The sequence below is a fragment of the Idiotropiscis lumnitzeri genome, chromosome 11, assembly GCF_059441095.1.
Source record: "Idiotropiscis lumnitzeri isolate Australia: NSW breed Sydney's pygmy pipehorse chromosome 11, RoL_Ilum_1.0, whole genome shotgun sequence".
NCBI classification, from domain to species: Eukaryota; Metazoa; Chordata; class Actinopteri; order Syngnathiformes; family Syngnathidae; genus Idiotropiscis; species Idiotropiscis lumnitzeri.
Window position 1 is genome coordinate 8,616,854 of NC_142401.1, and position 23,451 is coordinate 8,640,304.

General features: G+C 40.7%; 1 protein-coding gene across 4 annotated transcripts; it reads left to right on the top strand.

Moving 5' to 3' along the window:
- The first annotated feature begins 55 nt into the window (after positions 1-55).
- On the top strand, positions 56-22,017 carry slc4a8 (solute carrier family 4 member 8). 4 transcript variants are annotated; one of them, XM_088308040.1, is made up of 25 exons: positions 56-345; positions 8,507-8,588; positions 9,189-9,338; positions 9,699-9,834; positions 10,065-10,225; positions 11,250-11,426; positions 12,291-12,382; positions 12,534-12,691; positions 12,776-12,863; positions 12,938-13,084; positions 13,188-13,288; positions 13,944-14,118; positions 14,241-14,374; positions 14,464-14,709; positions 15,026-15,131; positions 15,456-15,617; positions 16,400-16,513; positions 16,592-16,753; positions 16,987-17,238; positions 17,330-17,398; positions 18,460-18,633; positions 18,718-18,867; positions 18,937-19,040; positions 19,454-19,559; positions 19,689-22,017. In XM_088308040.1, the coding sequence occupies exons 1-25, from the start codon at positions 307-309 to the stop codon at positions 19,692-19,694; spliced, it is 3,291 nt and encodes a 1,096-aa protein (XP_088164166.1). In that variant the 5' UTR covers positions 56-306; the 3' UTR covers positions 19,695-22,017. The 4 variants fall into 4 exon arrangements, with proteins under 4 accessions (XP_088164166.1, XP_088164167.1, XP_088164168.1 ...); XM_088308041.1 differs by having other exon boundaries at positions 18,718-18,849; XM_088308042.1 differs by lacking the exon at positions 19,454-19,559.
- The last annotated feature ends 1,434 nt before the right edge of the window (positions 22,018-23,451 follow it).

The following is a 23,451-nucleotide window of genomic DNA, read 5'->3' on the forward strand; positions in this document are numbered from 1 at the left end:
TGAGCTGTGATTGGCTGCTCCAACACCGACTCTCTGCATCCCGTTCCCACAGCCAGGAGCAGGACCAGGCGCAGGGAGGGGGAGCTGGAAAGCGCGGCCAGGAAAGCATCACACTTGGAGGATGTGCAATATCATTTCCCTCATCCGGAAGAGATGTTGACACGCGACATGTTAGCAGAAACCGAAGCGGCTGCTCTGACCAGCTCTCGCCTGTTTTCTTCTTAACGTCCAGTGCAACAAAGCGAAGGTCCAAACCGGAGAAAGTGTCACCTTTACCTCGTCCAGGTCAAAGCTACGGCCACCAGCATGCCCGTCCAGGAACCTGACAGCATCCTAAGCTACCAGGTAAAGTAGTGCCTTGAGTCCTCGCTGTGCTTTTGCACGCATGCATGATGTGCTGACTATCAACCTGTACGCGCACAACTATTCCACTTGAATTCGTCATTCCAAATGAATAAGATGTGTTTCGGGAACTTTTTAAAAGCGCTTCCTGATCGTTGCATCCAGATTCGCTGCACGTTAAAACGTGAATGCCACAATAAATACCCCACGTGATTAAGTTGAAGCCGATGCCAACTTATCGGCTGTGGAGGATTGTTGACATTGTTATTGTGACACCTGCACGCAAGTCAATGTGGAAGCTGTTATCATATTGCAACACGGTGACGTCACTGACGCTCGTGAATTATGTGGTTCTGCAAAAGTGTTCGCCCATGCAAAAAAAATAAATAAAAATTCCCATAGTGGCTTGAGTCGTGGCATTTCTCAAGGTACCCTCAAATGACCTTGACGCCATTCCCTGCCGCCGTCTGCATGTGCGACCACATTATTAGTCATTACAGCAGTGGGACTGTGGAAGTGGCTTGCTTAAGCATACTGCAGCATGCTGCATGTTCTGACGCGTGATGTGATGATCCGAGCTTCAGTCAGGTGCTGATGTGAGGGACGGCCCGTAAGCAGAGGACCAGATGGGCAAACATGTTTGGTCGAACTGCTTTTAGCAAGGACTGTGTGATCCATAACAGAGTTATGCTGTGACTATGATCAATAATGATGTCCCCCATAAAGCCTGGAGATATATGGAGTCAGGAGATGATGAAACTATAAGTGAACCCATTTTATAGACTTGCACTGAAATATGGATGTGGAGCAATTTTACAGAAATATCCTGCACAGGTGAGGTCCACCCAATATGTACACCGCTTACCCTTGTTAAGGTGTTTTGGAGCCGACACGGGGGTACATCCTGGTCACATTTAGATAAACATAGACAACCATTCCTACTTCACATTCACGTCTGAGGGCAAAGTATTCATGACATTTTTTTATGTCACTGGGAGCACATTCAAACTCTTAACAGGAATTCTAAAGTTGTATCAAAGATACAACATTTGATATGCGTAATTCTTGTTTAAATTGAATAGTGTGCTTATTATTGTGGCAGTAATTTGTGTCCACGTCAAGCTACATCGCATGATAATGATAGCTTTTTGTAGTATTTGTTTTCGAGGATGAGGAACCATATTTGGTAGCGTAGTCTGCAGCCGGGACTGCTGGGAAGTAGGTAATTTCCCAGTGGGAACCTCTATGATCCGACCAAAGACTTCCAGTCAAAACAAAACAACAAACATGGCTGATGACGTCTTTGTGCCTCAGAGGTACATTCCTGTCATTTATGCTGAAAATGATACTTACTGTTATGTTTCTATAAAAATACATAACAATTCAGTCTTTTTTAAAAAAATTTTATTTCTGTTTCACGTTGACCACGGCGCCTTCAATTATGTGATGTCAAATTTCTTAGGCTCAACTACGCCGATCATGTTCAGTTCACAAGTAGGAAGTGTGACGTCCCATGAGCTTTTTTTTTTTTTTCTTAAGTCAGACGTTTTCATGACGGCAGCATTGCACCATATGAACGTTCTACGTGATCATGATAAGCCAGATGAACCATGTGATTTCTCACATCCAAGTAAAGATGGAGCCCACTTCTTCAGGAATTGAAAGGGAAACTCCACAAATGAGACAAATGCACTCAAGTCAAGTGAAGAAAATGTAATCAGCCTTTGCTTTGGAGGTTTCGAAAATGATTTCAGAGGAAAGCTTCTCTCTTGAAACACTTTAAAGTACTCTAACCAAACAATATGTGCGAAATAAAAAGAACAGGACTTTGATCTGACTTAAGGTTGAATAGTGTCAACAGAATATTCACTTTGAGGCTCCGGGATAGAGAAAATTCCCCGGTTTGCATATTCCATTCCGGTAAATTATGATCTTGACATTATGCGTCGCAAATTTGTCCCCGTTTTAATTACCTCAGCAATCAAAACTCTCTGCTTCTTTGAAAGTGGCTATTTGGCATGTCTCCCAAAAAAAAACTTGCATTTTAATCAATTTGATAACACTGAGATAGGTTAATGCTGCTTATTGCGTCGTTGGAATTAGAATTAAAAACATTGCTCTCGTTTTGCGCATGCCCACTTGTCACTTTCTGTTTTTTTTTATTTATTTATTTTTTAAACAAGATGCTCTATCCTAACCAAAATGGTTCTTCGCCTGCATAGTTTGGCATTCATCCAGCCATAAATTCATACTTTATCACGTTCTCCTTGCAACAATAACCTCCAAAATGATTGACTCGTCCTGTAAAGATATAAATTATAGTGGGCTGTTGGTTCAACTTCTGATTGTCTCTTGCTGAATTTACATCAAATTAAAATCTCCAACTTCTCATTGACTGCCACAAAATGCAACTAAACTAATCTTTGTAGAACTAAAACAATTAGAGGTGGAAGGCCGGTGAGTGAAATGGAACATGATGCATTGAGCGAGGTGCCTATAGTATGACTCATTCCGCCTGTGGGCTGAAGCAGTCGTTAGAACAGCAGCTCTGTCCTTTCCTGTCTCGCCATTCCATCCTGTCACGTATTGATGAGCGAGCCACTGTCACACGTCTCGAGTCATCACACGGCAAATGTGCATAATTGCGTAATATGATGTGTGTATGGTGTGTGTATGCGTGTGTGTGTGTGTGTGTGTGGCTGCGGCACGGAGAGGCCACCGTGGCCGTCCGGCCTCAGGCACGAACCTCAGTCTGGAAGTGACAGGTCCAGTTGTTTGAGTCAGGATTTGTGTCCCCGCTGTCAAATCAGGGTGCTTCGTTGAGACGAGAGGGGTGGAAGGAGTCCACGTTGATTTGCTTCAAACGCGTTCGGCAAGTGCTTAATTAGACACAATCACATCTGCCAGTTGAAGTGGGGTCAGCCTGATGACAGAGGAACTTTTTATAGTAATGTGAAAGTCAGTTCTTGATCAGATGAACTCAAATGTGTAAAAAAAAAAATGGTTTAATGTTTTCCTTTTTTTTCCCAACATTGACTTGGCAAATGGAAGGACATTTTTATGGTGCTAGAATAAGCTGAAACATGCTTTTTTTTTTATTTATTTTTTTTTTTTTAGGAAATGCAATTAAAATACACCAACTGGAAAGCAAGTTTGGACATAGCACATCACATTTAAAGAGGAGGTTAAAAGGAGAAAAAAATGGGATGGGCAGTGCGCTTATAGAACATATTTGAAGCTCTGTGAAATTGGTCATAAAAATCTATATTCCGTGTTATTGGAATTTTGATGGATAAATCTATTCTTGTTCATTGCTGCTGGGCATGGAATTACTCCCGTATTGATACAGTAATTTAAGTGATAGAAATGTAGTAGTAGCTTCCTGTATGGAAAAAAATACATGCAGGTGGGTTGCATAACTAGTGTTTTTTTTTATTATGTATTTATTTTTAATGAATAGCAGAGAGGACACAAATCATCCTGGATTTATTACAACACCTCAGAACTAAAAAAAAAAAATTGTACTGTTTAGCAGACAGCCATGTGACTGACTTCTTTTTGCTAAGCAGGATGCTTGGCACGGAATCACGGGTGCCCCCAGCCGCGCTTCTCGTCATTTGGGGAACCAAGACAAACCCCGTCAAACCCCCGCCCCAAAATATGCATGCTTTTGTTTTAGTATTTTTATAATTTTGTGTGAGCCATCATCAAACTAGATGGATTGCGGTGATGCTAATTAGAGCTTTGGAGAATTTTAAGTTCTCATTACCCCATTTGTCATGAAGTACAGGGACTTTAGTTGTCTGTTGTGACGGGAGGAAAAAAAGAAGAAAAAAATCTGCGCCATGCCGTGCCATTTCATGAGACCCAGCAGTCCTAATGGAGCGAGAGGGAAAGCACATTGATTGACCTGCCGAGTCGAAGAGGGCTGGGGGTGTTTGGTTGCGGTGAATGCGACTGGTATCAGTGCTGCTCTATTTGTCCTGACTAATTCAATGACTACAACATTCGTACATTCAGATGTGCGACAAACTTGCGTCAAGTCGATTCACTGCGTTGCAAAAGGAGGTTCAAGAATTGCTTTCACGTTATTTTAATGTAAACAATTTTGTAACATATAGACAACATTTTGGGCCTGGAAAAGGTACTACCGGTAGTACTTGTGCATACTCTGATGATGTCATCCAAACGATAATATGCGAGATTTCATAGGATGTTTTTTTTTTTTTTGATAAGTCATTGTGATGAATTCTGAAGAGGTTGCGATTCATTATGTGCAGAATGTGTTCTGCATCAAATGGTGGCTCAACAGCATCCTTGAAAAACTAGGACACTGTGTACAACTGCTCTTTTTTTTCTGTTGTCAAAGTCGGCACATCCTTCTGGGATGCATTCTGAAAAGCAGAACAAGGAAGACAAACAAAAGGCGTATTATACCAACAGTCTATTTTGGGCTTTTACACATCCAAGGATTTGTTACAGTTTTCTAAGTGCTTAAGAAATATATTAAGATAGTAAGACGCATTATCACTTGAGTCTTTTATTGTTTTTACATTTAAGAGTGATTAGCTGCTTTTTATATTCGTGTGGCGATTTGCTCTTTTAAAGGGGAAATCAACCGCAAAATTTTGTTTGCGAGAATATCTTTTATGCAGGCCCACAAGTCAAAACGTGGCATTCTGTTTAATATTTGCATTTGTGGTATTTGAGTCCACCCGTTTTTGTCCGTGTCAGGGGGGCGGCCATTTTGTCATGTCACAGTTACTCAGGGCTCAGATAACGGCTTCAGAAAACAGGTGAGTAGTGATTGGCCGTTACTTGAGCAACTGTGATGTCATTTTCAGTTGACAGAAGTGACAAAATGGCCGCCATCTCTGATGGTTAAACACGTGTGGATTTTGCTGCTTAATTAATATACCACCAAGGCAATTTTCATCAGATAGCCATGTTTTGACTCGTGAAGGCGCACAAAACATTGCACTGAATTTTTGGCGATTGACATCCCCTTTAATATAGCAAACAATCGTATTTCTATCGAGTTTGTGTGAATATAGTTTGAAGAAAAAACATGAGCACCCTAAGGACTTTGCTGTTTTTCTCCATGAAATGTGCATAAAATATGATCCCATCATCATCTGACAAAATATGGAAGCACAAACAATTCTGTTTTCAAATTCTTATTGGACAAGCCATTGTCAACATTCACAGTGAAGGAGGATGTGAACCGCTAGGCTCATGACGTCACGTTTTAGTTGAAGTGCATACATTCCATGATTTTATTTTGTCTCATGTCACATGATCTCCTTCCACTTCCTGTGGCTCTTGAAGGAGCCACAAGGACAAGGCAGCCATTTTGCATCTAACAGAGAACAATTTTCATGGAGGAGTGTCTCTAATCTGCGTGGAAAATGAGTTTTTGAGTCATAAACTTTCCCCAGCGCCGTGTCACTGCCAAGCAGTCGAAACGGGTCGGTTGCCAGGAGATAGAAGCAGGCAGCAGGAACACACAGGATGTGCCCTGTCAGTGGAAACACGTGCACGTGTCCACAGAGGTACGTGCACTCACCTGCAGAAGGAAAACCCTTGAGTCTTTGTGAGGCCCCTTAATTATGTGAAGCACTTAAATGTGAAACAAGGGAGGTGAGTGCTGAATGACAGGGAACCATTAACCTGCAAATAGGAAAGAAAAACAAAAACGCTCGCATGAATATGCAATGAGGCGACGAGAAGCATGCGGCATAACAAAAGATCTAAATGGCAACGTGGTCACGGGGCCTTTCATGTGTGTGTATGTGTGTTTGAACCATGTAAATTGGCAATTGATGATCTGATGCTGCGTTACTATTTCTGGGACAAAGACCTTTCATAGTCTCCCACTGATCACGCTCTCTTGTTTGGTTTATATGTTTGGTAAAGCTCCAACTCTAATGGTGCCCCCAGCCTGAGCTGCAAACCCACACAACGCATAAAGCTTTCACTTCACCAGCCACAGCTGCAATGACTGATAACACGTGCGTGCGTGTGTGCGTGCGCATGTGTAAGTGTGGGAGAGAGAAAGAACCTAACGTCTTTTCTATTTTGGACCGATATTATTCACATTAGAATACTGATAAGGCTACCACAGACCTTTGCCGAGGCTTTACTAAGATTTGTAAACGACTGTACTAAGACTTGTAAAAATCAATGAGTGAACACCTTAGACGCTAGAATTGATATTTTTCTTCTATTGGCTCTAGAGGGAATTCTGATGCTAAATAGAACATCAAGAAATTACATCTTGAGTCGAAATACTTTCATTAGTTTGCCTCTACATAGCACCAGAATCAATTTGAAATAAAGCAACCAAGCTATGACTAAAGTGTAGACTTCCGAGTTTTAATAAGAGGTTCCTTCAAGAGTATTTATTTGAAAGCTTCAATCCTATTTTGATTGTTTTATTTCAAATCCACTGTGTCACTGTTCAAAGACTTCTCAACCTGTGTCTAAAGACTTGTTGCCTGGAATTGGCACGCAATGCAAAATAGATAAGCTAGGCTAATGCGCTAGGCTAATGCGCTAGGCTAATGCGCTAGGCTAATGCGCTAGGCTAATGCGCTAGGCTAATGCGCTAGGCTAATGCGCTAGGCTAATGCGCTAGGCTAATGCGCTAGGCTAATGCGCTAGGCTAATGCGCTAGGCTAATGCGCTAGGCTAATGCGCTAGGCTAATGCTAACAGCGTGCTAATAGGCGCATTTAGCATTACACATTTCTATTTTGATTACAGATCAAATTTCGCCGCCTGTCCTTTTATTCATCCCTCACATTTAGTCTCCCACTTACACCTACTGTAATATTAAACTCGAAATCTCATGGTTAGCCTCAGCATGGCTTCTCCAATTAATGCCTAATGTGAACACGCAATTCTCTCAGGATAAAGTCATGCTTAGCCACAGACTGAAATGTTAATGTTGGGAGAAAAGAGGCCAAAGCGAAAAATCCCACATCCACTTGGTTTTCCCATTCAATTACCATTCATTTTCATTATTGTGACGTGTAATTGTGTTTTTTCCGGGCATGAAGGAGTGAGCATGTTTTCCGCTGAGGTTTCAACTGCCTTGTTGCATCTTCACATGACAGCTTCAAATATTCTCATTTCCTCACTAATTCGGACCCACAAGCTAATGACATTTGAGGAGGATACATTGCGAATATTACACCCAGTGAGCATTACATTAGCTACTCATTTAATAGCGGAATGAGGAATGACTAACAAATTGCATGAAATTGTTGCTTTTGGTCGCATAGTCGAAAAGGCACCAGAGGGTCATCGGTCTGAGATGGGTTTTGGATAATGTTTATCCTCATTCTACTGAGAATTTCTTTTCTCCCCGTCATATTAGCATGCAGACAGCATTTTGCACGCATACTTATTCACCATATTTAATTCATTTAGCACCCGCATCTTGTATTGGTGGGAGTCGAAGAAGCTTTTGTGATATGCAAAAATGGCCTCACAAGAGTTTGAGTGGCTTTTCCCCCAGGAAAATGGAAATTGCATATTATTAGTTACTTGTTGAAGGTTATTTAAAAAAGTTTTGTACCAAGAATTGAATAATACATGAAGGCCTTCTTAGCCTAACCCTCACAATAGTAATTTATGGTTGAAAAAGATCCATTCTGTGAAGTGTGTTGCAGCAATACTTTTTTTTCCTATTTTAACGTGGATGGTGCAAGTGTTTACACTGTCTGTTGAACTGAGCAATCGAACTATAAATAGCTTCTGTTTGTTGGACCTCTAAATTCTTGTGAGAACAACTTACAGTACCGAGTTGTATATGCATGTGGGTGGTCAGATCAAGCACTCTTGCGGAATTGAAAGACGTTCATGCAACTACTCTTCTGTCTACTTTCGCTTCCAAATGTTTTTCTTCCTATCCACAAATTGCGTTCTCAGACAAACACTTAGCGCTCTTGTTACAGTATTTACATATTGATTAGCCAACAGAAGAAATGCTTTGACCAAATGCAATCCGGTTCAGTTTGGAAGTTATGACCTCAGTCATCTTTCAAAAAGATGAACAGTATGTTGGGTGCCACACAATTTGGCATCTGAAACTGCCCTGAATGACAGCATTGAGAAACATTCATCAGACTTAATGGTGTCGTTATGTGTGTGTCATTCAGCGGCCGGATGAGGAGGTGGTGATAGACCAGGGTGGGACCAGCTCAGTGTTGAACATCCACTATGAGAAGGAAGAACTTGAAGGTGGGTACAAAAAGGACTTTACTTTTTTTTTGTGCCCTATTATTGCTGAGACACAATTAAAGGGATCACCCAGCCAGGATAGTCCATTCTTCAACAACAAACTCAATTTATGTATTTTTTAATCAGGAACATTATTTTGGATTGCATTTTTAATTGTTGCAATTCTGTTTTGGAGAAATCAATACTAAACTAAGGAGCTCCTGGGAATGAGCATTATGGCCACGCCCACCTCTCCTCCCTCCATGTCTTGGTGGAAGTCACATCAGGGAACGATCACAATTGGTCCATTCAAAGCTATTGTAAAAATTAAATAAATAAATAAATAATTCTTTTTTTTTCATATATATATATATATATATATATGTATATATATGTATATATATATATATATATATATATACATATATATATATATATGTTTATTTTTTTTAATTTAATTATTATATTGTAATTATTATATTTGTGAAGTAAGAATTATTGATACAGCTTATATTACATCACATTGTATCATGCAGGTGTGTCTGATGGTGTGGCCGGTGACCTTGTATTGCTTCTTCCAGTCAAATAAATGTTGAATAGCCTCTGTCACTTCCTCCTCAGGCCACAGGACTCTCTTCGTGGGTGTTCGGATGCCCCGCCAGAGCCATCGACACCACAAGGCTCATGGCTCTCGGCATCGTAAGAAAGACAGGAGGACGGGAAGCATTACAGTGCCACAAAGCGATGGAAACGAGAAGATGCCTTGTCACGGTACGCACAGAAACACATTTCCTCCATGTTGACAGACTTGTGACACGTCTGCCAGTTCAGTCAGTTTTTAACAATTACATCACACAAACCTTTTAATGGCTGTTCAGTCATGGCTATCAATACTGTTGAACACACACACACACGGATGCCCCAAAGCCATGATTGACAAGCCTGCTAATTAGCAGGAAGTAGTCTGCATGCATGTGCACAACTAAACTAGTAGTGAGAGTTACACTGACTGTAGGATACAATCATAAACATTTTTACACAAAGAAACATGTCACAAGTCATCTCATTTCATGGCAAGATAAATCAAATTAACTGGGGAGAATTGTCACTCACTTGTTGCCACTTTATCAGACACGCCATCCCAGCGGGTGCAGTTCATTCTGGGAACTGAGGAAGATGCTGAACATGTTGCCCACGAGTTGTTCACTGAGCTGGATGAGATCTGTGTGAAAGATGGCAAAGATGCTGAGTGGAAGGAAACAGCCAGGTCAGTATTTTCCTCTGGGCGCCATTGGCAACGAAGCCTGCTAATAAAAGCTTCTGGCGGCTCGGGAAAGACGCAAGTTCACATTTCGAGCCGACTGAAGCGTTTCTTGACCAGGAAGAGCTCGAGTGCTCTCTCCCATTAAGATGCAAAATACATATTTCATATATTTAGCCGTTGTTTTGCTGTTGACGTTTTTTTAACAATTCATAATCTCCTTCATCTGCCCTCAGGTGGCTGAAGTTTGAGGAAGATGTGGAGGATGGCGGCGAGAGGTGGAGCAAGCCGTACGTGGCCACGCTGTCCCTCCACAGTCTCTTTGAGTTGAGGAGTTGCATCATCAATGGCAGCGTGTTGCTCGACATGCATGCTGACTCCATTGAGGAGATTGCAGGTGCACATAATACGAGCACTTTTGACTGAGTTTGCAAGGCCTACGGAATATTAAAGATTAAAAACATGGAGCTCTGACGCAAAAGGCTAAGACGTATAAATCCGTCTTTGGGAGGCGGGACTACAATTTTGAAAACATATATATATATATATTCACATTTTATGGATTCAATGAATTAATATGTCTCTGATGTCACAGATTGAAATGTGTAAAGGCATGGGGGTAAATAATGTCGTTAAGTCAAACCTGCTGGTCCAAATATATCATTAACTAAGTGCTTGTGACTGAATGACCACTGTCTATTCATCTACCGGTCAGTCATCCAGACACATATACACACACACATCCACACTCCTCCATGTGACTCCTGCCACAAGCACCTGCAGAATGTATTGATCCGACCAATGTTTGTGAAACCGAGACCTACTTCTTAGGTACAGATTAATTCAAATTGGGCTACCAGTTTATTTAATAGACACCTCAGAAATTAGCATTCATACTATTATCATTTCTGTCGGGTATTTCATCTTTTTTTAAGACACCGTTCATGTTAATAGTTTCTCTTGACAACGATTTAATTCTGAAGCTGCAACACAATTTCCATAGCAACCTCTGCAAGTGTTCACATGAGCACTTCTTTGACATTCTGAGGAAATCACAATGTCCCATCACAGCTGAGTTAATTTGTTGTTTTCGGGCTCCTCACATAGCGTATATAAACTTAAGAGTGAATTATGGCGTCTTCATGTTGGTGGTCCAATTAGCAGAGCTGATTAAACTGGCACTGAATCAACACGTCAGTACTGGCCTTGAGATGTGCTCAGACTTCATGTGGAATGTCGGCTAGAAAAGTTCATGACTCGCAAAGGACAAAGTAGAAGACAAGGCAATAACGTGCTGATGATTGATCGGACAGTTCAATTATTTAATAATGTCTTGGCAAATATAAGACGAGCAACATAAATGGAACTTCGTTTTGATGCAAGCTTTGCATTCACACCTTTTCTTTCTCGGCGTGTCCCAGACATGGTGCTCGATCATCAGGAGGCGTCTCATGAGCTGGACGACAGCGTGAGGGTTAAAGTACGAGAGGCTTTGCTAAAGCGGCACCATCACCAGAACGAGAAGAAGAAGAACCTCATGCCCATCGTGCGCTCCATCGCCGAGGGCACTCGCAAACAATCCGAGCCCCATCTGACAGGTTTTTTTTTTTTTTTAAGCGTACATTTCATTTATTAGTCATCCATCACGAGTGTCCGCCAACAAATAACTTTTTTGCGCGCAAGACACTGCTAGCAAGTTTTATTGAATACAAATTGGGTGTGTTTGTAATTGTAGTTGAGAAATCAACAAAAATAAACTTTTAAATTTCTTTTGGTTAATAAAGATGTTTTTTTCATAGATTAAACATCATTTAAAAGTTTTCAGTTGAAGTATCTTTGTTATTATAAACGGTTCGCTGAATTTTCACGCGTTCCTGTTAAGGTCAATGCCTCATGATTTTTTCTTTTAAGTTAGGTTCATGTCAAAGATTCAAAATTAACAGAATGGGTTACCAAAATTTGTTTTATGTTTTTTTTCTTTCTGTTTCTCTTGATTTTTTGTGTCTTTCTTTTTTCTTTCCTTCTTTCTTATTTCAGGGTTATGGTTTTAGGGTTTGAGTATTTATTTTTATGTTTTTAATGTTTCTGCGTGAAAAAACATCCGCTTGGCCTTTCCTGTTTTATTAGTAAAACGCCAAGAGCTCACTGAAATTGAATTGAAAGCCTTTTTATGTCGATTAAATTTGTTGCACTGCGCTGTACATAAACCATATCATGAATACGTGGAGAATGCTTAATGGGAGATAGTCCGACCTTGCATTTCGAGTTAAGTCCCACATAATTTCAGATCTACAATAATTAATGGAGAGATAACATAAACTGATAATACAAAAGTAATGTTTCAGAGAGATGCTACGATGACACAGAAAGTTTTTGGGGAAAAAATGGCCTTTTGTATCGCCCTATAAAATCTAAGGCACTATTAGCATATTAAAATGATTTCCTTTTCCGCTTGCACATAGCTGCGTCAGCCACATCTCCCCAGTCTGCACCCTTTGCAGAGCCACCTAAGAACGGCGCAGGACAAGAAGGGCATCAAGTGGACCTCAGTAAGGTAAAACAGCATTCAAAGCAGATTTTATAATTCTCACTCACGTCTTCCAAGAGTACCAAGTCCATGTGGTGCTGAAAATAAAAAATAAAACAATGAAATAAAGAAGCTTTCATATTGGAAAAAGAGTTTGCACACAACTGCTATTTATCAGGTGGACCTCCACTTCATGAAGAAGATCCCAGAGGGAGCAGAGGCCTCCAATGTGCTGGTCGGAGAGCTGGACTTCCTGGAGAGGCCTGTTGTGGCCTTTGTTCGCCTCTCCCCCGCTGTGCTGCTCACTGGCCTCACTGAGGTCCCCATTCCCACCCGGTAGCGAGCAAACCTTGTGACTCTCAATGCTGTGCATTCAATAGTGTGAACATGATATTACTCGAAGTCAACTTGTCCTTTTAGGTTTCTCTTCATTCTCCTGGGCCCGGATGGAAAAGCTCAGCAATACCATGAGATTGGACGCTCGATGGCAACCATTATGACGGATGAGGTGAGGGTTTGCCTTCAAAACAAAACCTCAAAACGTGGTGATCAAAAATGGTCTTTTCCATTTATGTGGTTCAGATTTTCCATGGTGTAGCTTACAAGGCAAAGGACAGAAGTGACCTCCTGGCTGGGATCGATGAGTTCCTGGACCAGGTGACTGTCTTGCCACCGGGGGAGTGGGACCCTTCTATTCGTATTGAGCCACCCAAAAACGTCCCATCTCAGGTACCGCGTTTTTATTTTTTTTATTTATTTTTTTTGGGTGTGGTTGGTGCACTACAATCACAATATATTGAAAATAGTTTATCTTTATTTGATGTAATTAAAGGAGAAGCGGAAGATGCCTGGTGTCCCTAATGGTACAGCATACCAAGTGGAGGAAGACCAACATGCAGAACACCACGGACCAGAGCTGCAGAGAACTGGAAGGTCAATCCACGCCTACCAGATGCACTACAGATTTTTCATTGATTTCCCTATATGGTCGATGCAAATGAGCATCATCCTAATTTTCAAATCACCTTTAGATCAGGGGTGGGCAAACTTTTTGATTGGCGGGCCACAATGGGTTCTAAAATTTGACAGAGGGGCCGGACCAGGAGCAGATAGATGGAGTGTTTTGGTAACCTCACCTCATCAGAGAAAAAATAAAAAAAAACAATAAACAATATATGTATACCACCATATTTAGAAAATAAAACATTAAGGTTTATTCATTTCATTTTTTTCACATTTGGCAGGCCGGATTAAAACGTTTAAGGGGCCGCATGTGGCCCCCGGGCCGTAGTTTGCCCACGCCTGCTTAAGCTAATATCGTCATCCCGCATGTGTTTCCAACTGCATGTACACAGTGTGCTGAAGGTGTTGTTCTGTACCAGCATGGCTGCGTCCCAGCACACAAAGCCAGAACCCAAAAGAAATGATCCCCACAGAGACTCTCCGGAAGCTTGGAGGATCTTCCGAATATTATTTCTCGATTAATCAAACGTTCCCTTTCTGCCTTTGTAATGCCCACGTGTCCCTTTAATTTTGTCTTGTTTTTTCGACTCACGTGTTCTCTCTGTGCGCTTTGTGTTGTGACCAGGTTGTTTGGTGGTCTGATAATGGACATCAAAAGGAAGGCGCCCTTCTATCTGAGTGATTATAAAGATGGGCTGAGCCTGCAGTGCGTGGCCTCCTTCCTCTTCCTCTACTGTGCGTGTATGTCTCCTGTCATCACCTTTGGAGGGCTGCTTGGGGAGGCAACAGAGGGACGCATTGTAAGGGCAAACACTTGCACACAATGTCTGTAAAGAACCATGCATTCCTAAGCTTTGTGCACTTTAACAAATATTTATAGATATTATGAGTAATCTGTAACAAAATGTGTTTTGTATTCCAGAGTGCCATCGAGTCCTTACTCGGTGCATCTATGACTGGAGTAGCCTACTCACTGTTTGCAGGTCAGCCTCTCACAATTCTCGGTAGCACCGGACCTGTTTTGGTGTTTGAGAAAATCCTCTTCAAATTTTGCAAGTATGTTTCAAATGAGTGTTGTTGGTTGTCGCAATTTTATGTATGCTCTGTCTGATGCTCAGATATGTGTCGTTCGTCTGACTCTTTAGGGACTACAACCTCTCCTACCTGTCGCTAAGGGCCTGCATCGGCCTGTGGACGGCGCTGTTGTGTCTGTTGCTGGTTGCCACAGACGCCAGCTCTCTGGTGTGCTACATCACTCGCTTCACTGAGGAGGCTTTTGCTGCGCTCATCTGCATCATCTTCATCTACGAGGCCTTGGAGAAGCTGTGCCACCTGGGAGAAATCTACCCATTCAACGCTCACAATGATTTGGACAAGCTGACACTGGCGTAGTGAGGAAGACGTGGATCTTTTTTTATTCTTTTTTTTTTTTTTCAAACTGTCAGATATATCTTGTGTTTTTATGATGGGTTGATTAGATTGGTAGCAGACTAAATTAATTATTCCTCCCTGTCTTATCTATGGGCCAATTAAAAGCTTGGATATGAGGGTGACATCAAATACATTTACATTTCATATAGTCCTGTCTAGCGATGACATTTTATAATTAATTAATTATTCAAATAGATCCTAAAACAAGATTGTGTTCAAACTTTGAGGTTCTACTGTACAGGATTCTTCTTCTTATTGTGCTCTCTCTGACTTTAGCTGCCGGTGTGCGGAGCCTGACAGTCCGAGCAATAAAACTTTAAATCTGTGGAGCGAGAGAAACATCACAGCTTCTTCGGTTCCTTGGGCCAATCTCACTGTCAAGGTAAACGAATCTTGTGCAAGAAAACACCCACGTAGCACAAAAATGCATTTTCTCATGCATGTGTGCATTTGTTAACAAGCAACTGACCCCTTCGTCTTCTCTCAAGCGACGAACCTCTCAGGAGGTGAACACAGATAAGGACATTTCATCGATTAGCTTTTCTTCGCTGAGCACAACCATAGCTTGTCTTGTGAATGCTCAACTGACTTTTGCACCTTTTCCGCCTCTCTAGGTCACTTATTCACTTACCGGATTTGTGCTTCCTTAAGAGCAACTCAAGTCTTTGCTCAAATCACCTGAGACAAACTTGTACTCGTTCTACAGGAATGTGTGAGTCTGCAGGGGGAATTTGTCGGAACGTCGTGTGGCCATCATGGCCCCTACACCCCCGATGTTCTCTTCTGGTCCGTCATTTTGTTCTTCTCCACGTTCTTCATGTCAGCGTTCCTCAAACAGTTCAAAACGAGTCGCTACTTCCCCACCAAGGTAATCAGCAAAAAAGCACACACGCACTCACAAAAGGTGAAGATAGAGCACCGGTGGCCGTCACCACATTTTGTTCTGCGCATTAAAGCAAATAAAGTGTCAAGTATCTTCCTACTTTTTTGTTAACTGTTTTTTTCTTTTTTTATCATTTTAGCAGAATACCTGTTCTGAAATTGCACTTTTCATTCATTATTTTAACAGTCAGTATGTTTTTCTCCCCGCAAAACAAAAGTGAGGAATTGTTGTATACATGAATATTTGTTTGCCACATTTTTCCTTGATTTGTTGTTAATACTACAAATACTGCCTTCCACAATTTTTAAGTCATCTTTTTCCCCCCAATTTTTTTTTTTTCAAAGATAAATTATCGTAATCAGAATTCTTGACATTGTTATAAAAACAACACTCTTACATAACATTTTTTTTCTTTAAAAAAAAAAATAGGGACATTAAGTGATCCCCAAACTTTTGAATGTCAATTTATGAATACAATGGTGTGTTTTCATAGATTTTTTTTTTTTTTACCGAGATGGTGCAGTTGTATTTATGTAAGAGATGTCTATACATTCAAAACGAACATAACCACATGTGACCTGCCATAAAAAAAAGTTATATGTGTTGAGTTGGCCTCTGAAGAGATGAAACTAGGAGCTCCCTGATTCCTTGAGAGGCTTTCGTCCATCTCGGCCATGCTACTAAAATCGTCGCTAAATTATATTCATCAGAAAGAGGCACAGAGTACTCGTCGCATTTCTTTGAGTGGTCTTTCCTTCTGCAATCAGGTGCGATCCATGATCAGTGACTTTGCCGTCTTCCTCACCATCGTCGTCATGGTATTGCTCGACTACGTCATAGGAGTACCCTCCCAGAAGTTAAAGGTGCCCAGCAAATTCCAGGTAAGTGGAGAAAATGCTCAAATTCTGAAAGAGTCGATTGGGTTTTATTTGCATTTTGTGAACGTGTTCCTCTATTAGCCCACCAGAGATGACAGAGGATGGCTGATCAGCCCAATTGGACGCAACCCGTGGTGGACGCTTCTGGCGGCCTCTATTCCTGCTCTTCTCTGCACCATCCTCATCTTCATGGACCAACAGATCACCGCTGTCATCATCAACCGGAAAGAGCACAAACTGCTGGTACTTAAACTCATTCAATTTGTATTTGATCATGTTGACGTCAATTTGGGCCCTTGCTTCTCTTCTAACTGAACACCCTTCAATCTGCTTTATTTATTTATTTATTTATTTTAATAAAGTGTTTTGCTTGTCACTACGCTGATCTCATCTAAGGCATGCTGAGAAGCTTCATAACATAAATTTCCTGTGCCGTAATGCTGTGCAGTTTAAATCTTCCTCCATTTGTTTCCCAGAAAGGTTGCGGGTACCACTTGGACCTCCTGATGGTTGGGATGATGCTGGCCGTGTGCTCCATCATGGGTCTGCCGTGGTTCGTAGCCGCAACTGTCTTGTCCATCACTCATGTAAACAGTTTGAAGCTGGAGTCCGAGAGCTCGGCTCCTGGAGAGCAGCCTCGTTTTCTGGGCATTCGAGAACAGAGGCTCACGGGCCTGGTCATCTTCTTGCTCATGGGATGCTCTGTATTCATGACTGGAGCACTTCAGGTGAGTGCTGCCACCCTCTGGTTGTCGCATACATTTCAGCCAGAGCATTCATTATTTTACAAAGATTTCATGATAATCTTTTCTTACTCAGTTCATTCCAATGCCGGTGTTATATGGCGTCTTCCTCTACATGGGAGCCTCATCCTTGAAGGGCATCCAGGTACTATGTAATGTGACATATACACTCAGCGTGCACCTCAATAGTTACCTTTGGCCTTTACAAACACTATGGGCACCATAACAACTAGATGGGTCACCAGTGAATCTTATAGACACATGGATAACTGCCTGACAAGCTGTTTAATGCCACTCCCGGTCGCCAAGCTAAACATAAGACAAAGAGACTTACACATGCATTTAAAACAACCTCGTTGCTTTGCCAAGGGAAAGTATGCTCCTATTAATGTTAACAGACAGTACAAAACACTATTCACATGCTAATGGTTAGCATTTTTTTTATGTTTGAACACAAACGGTGGAGCAACTCATGTAGATATAACAATGCTCAAATGCAGATATTCTTTATCCTCTACGGAAAATATTATGGAATTTCACCTGTAGTAATAATGAACAAAGAACTAATATTCTTCTCCATTCGACTGTATTTGACTGCCTCCTAGTGGCCAAAGCGGGTCCACCAGAAGGAGCGGCATTAAATCATGATGCACAAACTGTTTTAGTATCTACTATAATTTAGCATATTTTGAATATACTGTTTTACAAAACACAATATTATTACGAGTTATTTACAATAAAACTTTTTTTCATTTTTTGAGAGGGGCAATGGATATGAAACGGAGGGCCTAACCTCGTCATGTCATTTCAATAAGCAAAGATAATTTGTGATATTAATGTTCTGAGTTCCGAGTGTGGTTCTGGAACAAATTAAGCTTGCATCTCAAGGCATTTCTGTACAATGCTAAATAGAGAGTAGCTTAACTGGTTTTTCGCTGTATTTTCTGCAACAGTGACAATAAAAAGTGCAAACTACAACTGCAAAAAAATACAAATAAAATTAATTTATATCTCTCTGACAGTGACAATAAAATAAATTCTTCAGCAGAGATTTAATACAGCTCCATTATTGGATGTCATAATATTGTGGCTAGGCGATTGTATGGCTCAATTAGATTAAGTGCTAACAGCTACTCCCTCTTGCGCAACCTTTGGTGTCCATATGGCTTGCTCTCATGCATGTAAATCTTAATTGCTTGGCCACAGTTCTTTGACCGTCTGAAGTTATTTGGGATGCCGGCCAAGCACCAGCCAGACTTCATCTACCTGCGTCACGTGCCCTTGAGGAAGGTTCATCTGTTTACGCTCACTCAGCTGACCTGTCTCGTGCTTCTCTGGGTCATCAAGACCTCACCTGCCGCTATTGTCTTCCCCATGATGGTGAGCTGACCAATCATGACGGACGGAATGGAGAATTTTCTATTATTTAGTTTCATTCTACTTCAACTATCTTGATTTCTTCAGGTACTGGCTCTGGTATTCATCCGCAAGCTGCTGGACCTGTGTTTCTCCAACCGGGAGCTGAGCTACTTGGATGATCTAATGCCGGAATGGAAGAAAAAAAACCTTGATGATGCTTCCAAAAAGATTGAGGAGGTAGTTGAAATGCAAAAGGTAAATGCTCCTTTGAAAAAAAAAAATTGAAAAAAAAAACATTGATTTTGCGTGTTCCTGTTGATGCAGGAGTCTCAAGTTATGCTCAGTACAAAAAGTGAAGACGATCCAATTGTTCACATTCCGCTGGAGAGCAGTAAACCAGTGCAGGCCTCAAAGACTCACGACTCCAGGTGAGTGTAAACCCATGGCATAGGTGCATATATTTTAAGGTATCAGGTTCACACGGAGGCTGCTGATACCAACCGCCGATATTTAAAAAAAAATATCTGACATTGAGTAAATCCTCCTCGGCAGTAGGTGGCGCTATACTGTGGCAGTCTGCCACGTAGATGAATCATCAATTAAAACTGAAAATAAATTCAGCTAGTTGCGTTCTAAAATAGACAACTCAGAGTTTTGTAAGGCATAATTGGAAAAAAAGATCAAATATAAATGTATTATCCATGTTGATGTGGACAGTCTTTCTTGTACAATAATCTGTTTTTGGGCATACCTTGTTTGTACTAACACTGTAACACTGCCACTCCCTCTCCCTAAATCAATTTTGAGCTTCTTCTCTCCTTCTCAACTCCTCGCTCCCCAGGTGTGATCCCTCTGATATTAATATATCTGATGAGATGTCTAAAACCACCATGTGGAAATCTCTCAGCTCCAATCAAAAAGACTCTCGTCCGCTTTCTGCTAAGAAGGCAAGGCTTTTCGACCCTTTGTGGAAACTGCACTCACTCTTTCCCCCGTCTTTGCCCATTGTTGTTTTAGCAGCTCCTCCGCTGAACTGTGCGCACTGCTCTCTAATCTTGATTTGTTGACTTTTGTAGGATTGAAGAGCTCGCCTTCATTGATGAGTAAAGAGTCCTACAGTGCACGCCAATGTGCCACGTACAGTAACTGTCCATCTGGACCCTGGGATGCGATTTGGCTGTTTAGGACCATTGGCCGTCCGAGTCCATTTACATGCGCACATACACTTGCACACGCACGCAGCCATGCAGATGGGACAAGTTTTAATTCAGTTTGACAGCAAGAAGAAGTCATTAACCTGATCTTGCTAACCTGAAAAATAAACAGTGATGAAAGCATAAGACAAATCACAATGACCAATATAGACGACACTGAATGATTGTTTAGTGTCGTAATCTGCGCTTAACTTCATGCATTTTAATCAATTTGAGTGTTGGGTTAATGTTAATAGTATTTTATTTTGATAGCCATTTTATGTTATTTGTAAAATTTAATAAAATAAAATACAAGGTATGTTTGCATTCAAATGATTCAGTTCTGACAATAAAGTTGCGAGAGGTTTTAGTGGACACAAATTACCTTCATGAAATTGTACAAAGGTTCAAGCAAGCAGTACATTCACATGTTGACGCAGTCACACCCCAAAAGAAGAAGACATTTTTGGCATTCTGTAATTTCAAAACTGTGAGGGTCAGGGCATTGCAGTCAGTGATTGTTTGAATGGATTTTTTTAATTAGATTAAACATGTAATTGCTGTGCACCTCTTGAACCCTTGATGGCTCAAATCGCTGGGCTGTATGAAAGAGAATGAATCAGTAAACAATTAAATATTTTAGTTAATCATGTACTTTATCCCAAAGTTTAGTGCGTACTGTGAACGTCTGTCAATTTTGTTTAGTGATGAAGTGTGAATGTTATAAAATATGTAGAAACAGCCAAAAGTCTTATTTCTTTGCCTCAGACAAGCTTGATAAAACTCCTGCAAAGGCACTTTGGATTTCAGGATTTAGGATGCGTTGGAGCCTTTCAATTATAAGAGCAGTAATTTTCGATAATGATTGCTTTATTTTGACGAGGTGGGGGGGGGGGGGTAGTGGGGTTATTTAAGCAATAATTTACCCAAAGTCCATCTCGCAATTAATTATCCATTTTTGTTAATCAGGGATGTTTTGCGTCATTTGACCCTCGATAAAACGTGAGTGAAATGCTTAATGACGCTCTGAAATAAGTTTGAACAGCGGCACATTTTCTTCCATCACACGAATTCTACAGCCGCATACAGGTGAGGTCATACTTGATCCACACTCGGACTTAAATACCTTTTTTGTAGTCGCACATTCTGTAGATAAGTACATGTATGATGTTTCTTTCTATTTTCAAGTGCTTGTCGGAATTTAATATTACGTTTGTGTAATCATTTCTTTTCGCTAATGATATTCCAACCTGTTAGCTTGACTGTCTGTATATAGCATAAAATGGTTGCTGGCTTAAAAGAAAAGCTAAGTGGCATTTATTTGCCTCAAAATGACCTTGAATTCAATAAACTAGAAGAGTAACGTGAAAGTGATCTAATGTTATGCGTCTTAGAATCTGCCTTTAATTCTCCAGTAAGTAAGGGACGCTATTTATTTTGTAGTCTTTTGCGTAACACCGTAATCTCGCACTGTATCATGTTGTCATGTTGGCCCGTATGATAGTTTTGTCTATACACGTCCTGTACTTCCAAGTATGTGTAAAACATTTAAATGTTAATATGCTGTATGAGGACCAATAAATATAAGCTAATCGATGGCATGATATTCACACAAGTGTACAGTACATATTCAAAGCCAGGGGTGAGTTGAAATTGTATGAGAAAATACATTTGTATGGATAGAAATATTTTAAAAGCTGTCATACACCAAGCCAAACTGTTTAGTGATTTTTTTTTTTACTCATGTGTTATATGTTCTGATTTGACAACATGAAAATGTACTTGTGAATGTATGGCTGATAAGCAGCTGAATGTGGTCAGATGTACTCATTGCACATAATGTACAGTAGAACAACCTCCTGTAGCACCATTATTGATTGTTTTAGAGCATCACAAACTTTGTCGCAATTAACTGGACTGTTCTTTTTTTCCCCGCATATAGTACAGTACAGTGTACCATAGAGAAAATGACCTTCTCATGATCATGTGTAGTGAAACTGTGCACTGTGGCCCTGGGAAGATAGTGTGACATTTTCTGGCAGATGAGCGACTTGTACTGCAGTTGAAATGGAGCCATATAGTGCAAGTGCTCTCTCTGCTGAAAACACTGAAAGAATGTCTCAGAATAAACTGTACATGTTTTATATGTACGTATATGTAATGTTAATTTTTGGATTATGTAAAAAGACAAATAAACTATCACACTATTGAATCCCCTTTGCCTAAAAAAAAGCAGATTTAAGTATTACCTTTATTCACACTTTCTTGTCAACTAGTTCCACTTAGTTGCACTTTGAATATGCACTCATCACAATTTTCTGCCCGATCACTGACTCACGATCTTTAAAAATAATGATACTGCATGGAGTGGTTCTCAAGCAAAAATGAACACTTTTAGTCAGCAAAAGAGGACAAAGGCAAATTTTTCCAGGCCTCTGCAAATGGAGAAAATATCGGGGGACAAGATCAGTTTTCTTTCAAGGGATTGACTAAACTTCCAAAATTATCCATTTTATCAATCAGTGATATATATATATATATATATATATATATATATATATATATATATATATATATATATATATATATATATATATATATATATATATGGATGGATGGATAGTTTTAAACAAAGATGAACTTTGATTTTAAAATATATTGACCAATAAACAAAACGCTACTTTAAGACACTTTTTTGTTGAGAGGTCTAGAAGAGGGATGGAGGTTGATATTGAGTTTTGAAACAGTTCTGTTTTTTTGTACCACTAGGGGGCAGCCACAATCCTTTCAAGAAAATTGGTTCCCAGACTCTGGGAGGTCAAATCATTCCAATCTTGTCCATGTCTTGCCCACCTAACCAGCAGTATCTCCCTCCATATGCTTCCCTCTTCCCCCGTTTCTGCGCCGCCCTCCCCCACATTTGATCCTTGAGGTGAGAGCAGTGCGCACATCTGGAGGTGATCCTCGCTGTAGAGGAATAGCCTGTGGGAAGGCAGGCCTACCGGGTTAAAGATGCACAGCACCCTTTATGTAGAACTAAATGTGCACGCTGAGCCCGAGGGTGTCATGTGATCCCCACTCTCAATACTGATGATTACAAACAGCTGGCGGGCTGTGGCCTCGGCCAATTGCATACGAGGTTGGCTGTGACATCACGGTGGAGGGGTGGGGTGCAACAGGACATTTTAGATGGCTTTTCACCTTTTGAGTTTAAACAGACACCAACAAAGAGATGTGACCGACACTCGTGTTGCTGCAAGCCTCTTACATTCAAACTATCTATCTATCTATCAATCTATCTATCTATATCTCTATATCTCTGTCTATCTCTCTCTCTCTCTCTCTCTCTCTCTTTCTGAAAAAACAATATTTCGCTGTTAGTAGCTAGCTAGGTATCTATCAATCTATCTATCCATGAAAAAACAATATTTTGCCCTTACTTCAAAGCGAATGTTCGGTTAGTTCAGCCATATTCATCATTATCACCAGTTTTCTGCTGGTTGCATTGCTTTCGTGAGGATGACAACTATTCATGACGTCACACAACATCAAGAATTGAATATTATGCCACGTTCAAAGACAACAGCTAACATTGGCGCATGTAGCTTGGCTCCATCCTAATGATTTTTCTTTTGCCTCTTGTCCA

Excerpts from the sequence above, each read along its gene's own strand:
- slc4a8 (XM_088308040.1), top strand. The coding sequence starts at position 307 with ATGCCCGTCCAGGAACCTGACAGCATCCTAAGCTACCAG. Across the intron at positions 12,692-12,775 it reads GAGGTCCCCATTCCCACCCG|GTTTCTCTTCATTCTCCTGG; the intron begins GTAGCGAGCAAA and ends TTGTCCTTTTAG. Across the intron at positions 16,514-16,591 it reads AGGTGCCCAGCAAATTCCAG|CCCACCAGAGATGACAGAGG; the intron begins GTAAGTGGAGAA and ends TTCCTCTATTAG.